An 8,771-nucleotide genomic window follows, 5' to 3' on the forward strand; every position below is an offset into this window, starting at 1 on the left:
TCATAGCGGTACTAACATGCTGTTTTTTTTAGGAGGGCAGAGACATGGTAGGTTGTCTTTTGCTGCATAGTTTACGTCATAGCCTGTTTGAGAATTTTTGAGATGAGAGACTTTGGGATTAAGAGAAAAAAAAGGAAAAATAGAATGAATAAGGCTTTGGGGTTTATTTTTCTTGAGATTTATGCTAACAAGTATCTTAAGAGCACTTATTAAGGATTTAAAAATAGAAATAATTGATAAATTTTAAATAGAAAGAATTACTTTTTGTTGTTTCAATGTCCTAAATGTACAATTTCTCAAAAAAAAATTCCACTTTAAACTGCTAAACAATTGCCCTTGGAACACTTGTTAATATTTTCCTTTTCTTTATAATACAAAATATTTTCAATTTGAGAATTTTTTTAAAGATTCAAAATTAAAATTGAGGATATTTTCTATACAATACTATGTCATTAATGATCTTCACACATCATCAAAATTAATCCCACAATGAGATGGGGACCAAAATTCAAGAAAAAATAAAATACTAGAAGTACATCTAAACCTTTAAAAATAGGGAACGGGGCACTAGTTAAAGAGACTAGTATATAAATTTTGCATTGAAAAAGGATGGAAAATGGAACATTCCACTTTATAAAAGTCAAAAAATTATTATTTTTAATGAAATTTTTTTATTTTTAACTTCTTAACTATTGCCCCGGGCCATTAATAATAAGGGGGATCAAAAATACATCTAAGCTTTTAAAAAATAAATTTAATTTCTATTGTAAAAAAATCCTATATAAAGAAAATATTTAAAAAATACTATAATAAAATAAAAATACAAGTATGCCCATGAGTTTAGAGATATTGCATTTTATGTGTAGAGGGTCAGAATTCAAATGATAGACACTCCATTTTTACCGTTAAATTGTGAGCCACTAGACTAATTGATAAAAAAAAAAAAAACGAAACATCATCCTTCTTTTTTGTAGTATGAATCTCTCTTTCGACTCAAAATCCTAACACTCCAAAATCAAATCCACATGCTGGTTAGGGTTTAGGGTTTACCATTCCAAGATCAAAAAACCCTAAAACACTCCAAAATTGAATCAATGGAGAAGATGAAGAAGAAGAAGAAATCAGTGGCAAATGAAGTTCATTTAGCTTCTATGGAGAACACGAACACTTTAGATTCAGTGGAGAACAGTTTCATTAACTTGCGTTCAGGTAAAAGAGTTCTCAAAAGGAAGAAAAATGAAGATGTTTGGTTAATGGAGAAGAAAAAATCAGTTGCAAATGAAAGTGTGAGTACTGTCTATATACCTCATGATATTCACTTCTCCATTCTCTCAAAGTTGCCTCTTAAATCTTTCAAGCGATTTGAATCCGTTCGTAAATCATGGTCTCTCTTGTATGAAAATAGTTTGTTCATGAACATGTTCCACAACAGTCTCTTATCTAATTCTTATTACGAAGGAGCATCTCTACTCCTTAGGGTTTTTGTTTTTGATCTCCGTAGATACGTTTTATATTCTCTTTCTGGTGAGAATTTTGAGAATAAGGTCAAATTAGATGCCCCAGATTCATTTCTGAACCATATTCGTCTTCGTATCTTTGGTTTCGGTAGTATTAATGGCACATTTTGTCTCCATCATTATGATAACAAAGGCCAAATTTCATTGTGGAATCCAACTACCCAATCAATCAAGCTCCTTCCTCCTAGCGAGGTTGAGTCGGTTGGATCATCTATCCCAGATTTTGCTCAGGGTTTTGTTACGCTTTCTGTTATGTCTTGTATTCATGGATTTAGTTATGACCATGTTATAAATGACTATAAGGTCATTCGTTATGTACGTATTATTGTACTTGCGTCATTTGAATACCCTGGTGATGTTGAAGATGTTATGGACTTATTGGCAGATATATCTTTAGCGCCCTGGGAGATATATAGCTCAAAAAGTAACTCATGGAGAGAACTTGATGTTGACATGCCTTATTCGTTAGACTGTAATGCAGGAACCCAAGTCTATATGGATGGTGTGTGTCATTGGTTGTGTGAAAAACATGAAGAAAATCCCATTGGACCATGTTTGGTATCATTTTACTTGAGCAATGAAGTGTTCGTCACAACACCCATACCCTCAGACGTAGATGATTGTTTTGATGTTAAAGAAAATTGGATAAACTTGGCAGTGTTGAATGTGTCCATTGCATTGATGTCATATCATGAAGGCACAACTACTTTTCACATATCAATTTTGGGTGAATTTGGCATAAAAGAATCGTGGACCAAGATCTTCATTGTTGGACCATTGTCTGGCGTTGAGCGTCCTATTGGAGTGGGGACAAAAGGAGAAATATTCTTCCTAAGAAAAGATGAAGAACTAGTTTGGCTTGATTTAAGTACGCAAAGAATTGCGGGGCTTGGTTACAAAGGAGTGGGTCATACTAGTCGGATAATAATATACAAGGATAACATTCTTCCAATTGGAGGAACAAGTAAGTAGTTTTCTTCCTGTTTTCACTGGGAGGAAAATGATTGCGGTCATTGGGCTATTACCTTGTATTCAAAGTAGCCTGTCAATTGTGCGTATCACAATTATTGTCAAGTAAATTAAGAAATCATTTGATATTCCTTTTTCAATTTTATTTTGCAAGTATCTGGTACTTTCCTTCTAGCGCTTTGTTAGCTTTATGGTGAAGAGGGTGATCATAACTGTATCATGTTTGTTATGGTTTCTTGTAATCTTTGTATCTTTGTTTTATATCAATGAAAAAAATGATCTTTTAGCTTCACCGGATGCCCTCTAGTTTTATGAAAAGAATGATCTCTGCTTGAACTTTGATTACATTCTGTTTGTATCCACTATGTTTAACTTTCTGCTTTATATTTTCCTTTACATTCCATATCCAAATTAATAAACTGGCCTTGTTCAAATCAACTAATCTTTTTCATGTTCCTTTTATTAAGGTTCACATGAGGTATTGGACAAGATGGCCATATGAATTTCCTAATTTACTTCACCAGTCTCCCAATTTAGTTTTCTATCACTCAATCATGTTCTCTATACTATTGTTCTTTTCAAACAACGATCCAACTATACCTGCCAGATTTAGTGTCATTACTTTTCTTGCAGTACTTCGGTCAATCAGTGTTCTGTCATGAGCTATAATGTTGTAACATTTCTCATTACTAATACTTGACCTTTATCTCTATTGTTGTAAAAGTCATTTCAGAATTATGTGGCAAATTTTTATCCATGTAAAAACAATTGGAACATTACTTTTCAAGTTGTTATGTGTTAGATTAATGATAGTGGTATCATCCTCAAGCACAGTAAAGCAGAAGTCACACTAGTTTTTGTTTGGTTTACCTCTCAGCATATTTCTCTAGCTTTATAGTGACACTCTTCCTATCTTGGATACTTGCACTAGTTTCTTTTCCATTTTCAATCATGATTATCATGCCAGCCACTGGTATTTGCAAATGTGAAAGGGCCAAGTGGTAAAATGAAGGATGCTTTTGAATTTGTTGGTAGTATAACAGAACAAGAAATCTCATTTGTTAGAACTGTTTATTCATATGTAGGTCAGAAGAAAACATTGAAAAGGTCTACTATAGTAATTTTTTGTTTTCATTTCATGTATTCCAGGTTCATTTGAAACTAAGAATCGTCATTAACTTAATGTCTTCCCACAGATCTTGTGTATTCTCCAAATTTAGTTATGAGAGTTCAAGACAAGCTTCGTCATTTAGAAGACATTGATGAAAACTGTATTCAAAAGAAATTGGAAACTAATTGTACCGAGTTTCCTTACCAGGATTTACTAATCCAGACAAGTGGAGAACTTAGAGTTAGTAATTTCTTGTTATGGAAATTTTCATATTCAGAACTTTTCCTTAATCAAAAATTTTGACCAGATTTTTGGAAGGATCGTTTCAAAATAGACAGACGCGATGGTGGACAAAATTACAAATGTATCAAACATGTGGATTCTTATTGTTTATTTTGTGATGGAAATGTTGCTGTGGGAAAATATAGAATGTCATGGTGTTTAGATTAGACGGTATGGAAAATAATGTTACAATGCAATTTGTTTTTTTATCATCTTTTACCGGGGGAAGTGAAGTGCAACGTTGACGCTAAATTTTTTAAATGTGACTGTCGGCTTGGAATAATAATGTGCATTCATGTTGCCAAGGAGATGTTTGTTGAGGCAAAAACTGAGTTTGATAGACGAGCTTGTTCTTGTCCAACTTACTTACTAGCTGAAACCATGTCGACAACGATGGAGTGTGTCAAGCTACTTTTTCTGTTGGCCTCGCTGCTCTGGTAATGGTATACAATCCTATGGCTATATCTTATTATTACTTCACTCCTTTTTTTGTTAATGATGTTTTCATAATTGAATGACATATTTCTCTTTAGTTTACGCAGGAGCTGCTGAGGTTTTGCCCATTGTGGATTTTGATTTGAGAAGAAGTGCTGCAAGAGTTTTTGGTACAAAGTACTGTAACAGTTGCTGATAGTGCTAACCAACTTTGCAGTTTGCATTAAGAAATCTGTATTTCTATTTTTGTTTTCAACTTTCGATTCCATGCTTTTCAATCTGTCATGAACTGTGAAACAACAAAAAAATAGGTCAAAATCCGTATTTCTATCTTGAATCTGTCATGATTTTTATCATTACCAAAGGTATAACTCCTTGATAAGTTTACTCTCTTGTGGATGCTCACTAGTTTTTGCATACCAAAAAGCCGAAGAACCTTAAGATTTGTGAATATATTATCATTGTCGGAGTGATAGCCAGCTTGTTCCTCATCTTTAGCTTCAATTGAACCACAATCAGAAACAGCTTGTTCCTATCGCTTGTAGTTCTAGCTTTCCCCATAAATCATCTAACATCAACACATAAATCTTTGCTACTCTTTGGTCTCGACTACTTTCCTTCCATAAAGTACCATCGATCCCTAACCTTCTGCTAATGTCGGTCATGATTGTATTCAATCTATTGATATCACAATCTTTAGAAACCACTGCCCACAACACTAAATCAAAACTATGCTCCCTCTTTCCTAATTCATTGTGAATTCTTTTCATAAGGGTAGTTTTTCCGACCCCAGCCATTCCATATAAACCAATTATTCCCACATTATCATCTTCAAGACTATTCCATCTTCACAAAACCATAAAAGTACCTTCCGGATGATTGTTATAAGTAAATTTTTTTTTGGAAAAGATTGTTATAATATTTTAAACATGATTGTGAAAAAAAATATATAATTTAAAATGATACACAAGAGTTGACTTAAAAGCCGTGATCAAAGTTGTAATTGAAAACCTTTGTGGATTAAAAGTCGTCAAAAGATTTTAGAGAAATTAAAACAAAAAGTTAAAATATTTATAAGGAACAAAAATATATTTAAGTCTAATTATTTTTCAAAAATCCACATTGGACGACAAAAATATTTTTTGGTCTAAATTATATTTTGAAGCACGACTTTTTATAGGGTGAGGAATAACGTAAATTCTTAAAAAAAAAAAAAAATTGGATCAAACAGTCTAATCGTTAATGAAATTTACCTTAAAGGTGAATAAATGAGGTGTTTAGGGATTTAAACTTTGACCTTCACATATATTATACTTTATCACTGACCAAATTAACTAAACTTACATAAATAACGTAAATTCGTAAAATGTTATGTCAACAACTTCAATTTTGACATCATTCAAATATTATCTAATAGAAAATGGTTATAGTATTTTCTTTTTTTAAAGGATAAACGGTTATAGTATTGTTCATCTTAAAATTAGTAGTTAAATGAAGGCCAAATACCTTCCGGGTCCTTTAAGTTTCATGTTTGTTTCAGATAGATCCTTTAAGTTTTTAAGGTTTCAAATATGTCCTTTAAGTTTCGAGTTTGTTTCGGATAGATCCTTTAAGTTTCTAAAGTTTCAGATAGGTCATTTAAATTTCAAGTTTTTTTCAGATAGGTCCTTTCTATCAACCTCTTTTCTATCATTCAAATTTGAACATAGACAGCTTGTGCAATTGCGCACCTGAACAAACCCATTGAAATTGGCACGCGATTTATGAAGGACCAGGTCACGATTTTCAATTTTCGTGATCAACCAAATCTAAGACCTTGAGAGAAACACATTACAAGGTCTCATGCCAACACCACCAAACCAACACAAGTGAGTTTAATAAATACTTCATCGTATATATTGTCCAATAATTGAAGTCTACATAAACTCAAGTTGCATGCATTACAAACTACTACATCGTAAACAACTCAATTCACATAAACATTTAAAACCAAAGAAAAATCTACGTAAACTCAACTTACGTGAATCATGTAAACTGCATTTACGGTAGTGTATGTAAACCGGGTTTACACTATACCTCTAAAACCGAAGAAAAATATGAAATTGAAGAGAAAGAAATAATTAAATGCAAAAAAAAAACTGAGTTTTCAAACAAACAGCGGCAATTTTTATTTTATTTTATGAAAACACATAAAATGATCATTGAAGAAGCATAATTTCATTGAGATTGACGCACATCCATGAACGTTTGTGATAGAGCAAATGAACCTTTAGAGTGAGTGATAAGGTATTTTTTCCAAAATAGATGCATAAGACCAATTTTTGTATTATCTATAAATTTTAATGAAATTTAGGTGTCCTGAAAATTTTCAGGGTGTAAGTAGAAGAAAAAATATAGAATATTGAATATTCATTCATTACCATTCTAACAAGACTATTACTTTTACTACATTATGGCTTACTCGCGTGCCTTATTTTTTTGTCGAAAATACTATTATGTATAAATATTAGGATTATGAAATCCGAACCAGATTGTAGGAATTTTTAAATTATAAAATCCGAATTTCTGTTTTGCCCATATTTTCATTACAACATTGACGCATATTATTACGATGACATCATTAAAAATGAGAAAAATATAAAATAAATTAAATATACAAAATAGTGAAGAGACAAAGCTTAAACGAATTCTCATTTTATTAATATATAAATACTTTTGTGATACATCTACAATAAAATTGAAGCTTAATTAAACAAAAATTTTAAAAATCTAATGACTATTTTAAATAAATTTGAAGGGTCCTGGTGAGCTTAGCTTTTTTTTTATTTTTTGAAGGGTTACGGGGTTAAAGAAACAAAACTTTGAAATAAAAAGAGAGAGAGTGGTGGAAATAACCCTTTTTTCAGTCTGGGCTCACTGCTCTTTCGACTCAAAACCCTAACAATCCATAATTCCAAAATCGAATCAATGGAGAAGAACAGATCAGTGGCAAACGAAGTTTGCCTCTTAAATCTTTCAAGCGTATTGAATGCGTTTGCAAATCATGGTCTCTCTTATTTGAAAATACTCGTTTCATGAACATGTTCCGCAACAATTTGTTATCATCTAATTCTCTTTCTGATGATGGATCATCTCTACTCCTAAAGGTTACGACCTGGCCACATTACCAGCAGCTACAAGTTTTGTATAATCTTTAGGGTGACAAGTTTCAGAATATGGTTAAATTAGATTTCTCAAATCCATTTGAAGACAAAACCTATATTGATCTTTTTGGTTTTGGAAGTATTAATGACACAATCTTGCTACATCAATATTGTGTATACAAACATGTATTATGGAACCCAGCTACCCAGAAATTCAACCTCCTTCCTCCCACTCCGTTTGAATCATACGTTCCGGATGATGTTAAGCGTTATTGTAGCTTTGTATCTTATCTTCATGGATTTGGTTACGATTCTGTTACAGGTGACTATAAAGTCATTCGTTTTCTATTTTTTCCAGATCGTGAAAATATGCACTGCAGATGCCTGGGAAACAAATATTTTGAACCCTTATGGGAGATATATGACCTAAGAAGTAACTCCTCGAGGAAACTTGAGGTTGACATGCCGCCTTCTTTGGATATTACGGAAGGCACCCATGTCTACATGGATGGAGTGTGTCATTGGTTGTGTCAGAATGATTATGGATATTGGAAAAAACATAATATCGCATTTCAACCTAGTTTGGTATCGTTTTACTTGAGCAGTGAAGTGTTCTTCATAACACCTGTATCCTCAGATGTAGATGATTGTTTTGATGTTGGAGCAGAGTGGAAGTGGATAAACTTGGTGGTGTTAAATTTGTCCATTGCATTGATATCATATCATGAAAAGATGGCTACTTTTCATGTATCTATTTTGGGTGAAGTTGGTATGAAGGAAACATGGACCAGGCTCTTCACAGTTAGACCATTGCCTTGTGTTGAGCGTCCTTTTGGAGTGGGGACAAAGGGGGAAATATCCTTTACAAGAAAAGATAAAGAACTAGCTTGGTTTGATTTAAGTACCCAAATGATCGAGGAGCTTGGTTTTAAAGTGGATTTTCCTGAATGTCGGATAATAGTTTACAAGGAAACCATTCTTCCATTTGGAGGATTAAATAATTAATTATTGTTTGTCTTTTCACCAACGTATATACGATTGTGGTCCTTGGTTTATTACTTTGTATACAAAGTGACTTGTCAATTGTGCGCATCACAGTTATTGTCAAGTAAATTAAGACATCATTTGGTCTTGCTTTATCAGTTTTATTTTGATAACACAACTTCTCTGGTTTCATTTGTTATATTGGTGAGGGGTATCCTGGTCATGGCTGCATTGTGGACACTGTGATCTGTATCTACGGTTGGTACTGTTATGCTGGAATTTTGCGCCGTTGGGATGTTATGCGTTCAGATTTTTATGCATACCATATTG

The 8,771-nt window shown here is 32.8% G+C and overlaps 2 protein-coding genes across 2 annotated transcripts; both read left to right on the forward strand.

Moving 5' to 3' along the window:
• Positions 1-959: 959 nt before the first annotated feature.
• Positions 960-2,776, forward strand: LOC11420207 (F-box protein CPR1). Its single transcript, XM_003620219.4, has one exon. It carries the CDS (start codon positions 1,095-1,097, stop codon positions 2,487-2,489), a length of 1,395 nt encoding a protein of 464 aa, XP_003620267.2. The 5' UTR covers positions 960-1,094; the 3' UTR covers positions 2,490-2,776.
• Positions 2,777-7,529: 4,753 nt separating this feature from the next.
• LOC11419329 (F-box protein CPR1) lies at positions 7,530-8,462 on the forward strand. The gene has a single exon (XM_003620217.3). It carries the CDS (start codon positions 7,530-7,532, stop codon positions 8,460-8,462), a length of 933 nt encoding a protein of 310 aa, XP_003620265.2.
• Positions 8,463-8,771: the final 309 nt, after the last annotated feature.

The sequence above is a fragment of the Medicago truncatula genome, chromosome 6 (genome assembly GCF_003473485.1).
Source record: "Medicago truncatula cultivar Jemalong A17 chromosome 6, MtrunA17r5.0-ANR, whole genome shotgun sequence".
In the NCBI taxonomy this organism is placed as follows: Eukaryota; Viridiplantae; Streptophyta; class Magnoliopsida; order Fabales; family Fabaceae; genus Medicago; species Medicago truncatula.

Coding starts and splice junctions, on each gene's coding strand:
- LOC11420207 (XM_003620219.4), top strand. CDS start 1,095: ATGGAGAAGATGAAGAAGAAGAAGAAATCAGTGGCAAATGAAGTTCAT.
- LOC11419329 (XM_003620217.3), top strand. CDS start 7,530: ATGGTTAAATTAGATTTCTCAAATCCATTTGAAGACAAAACCTATATT.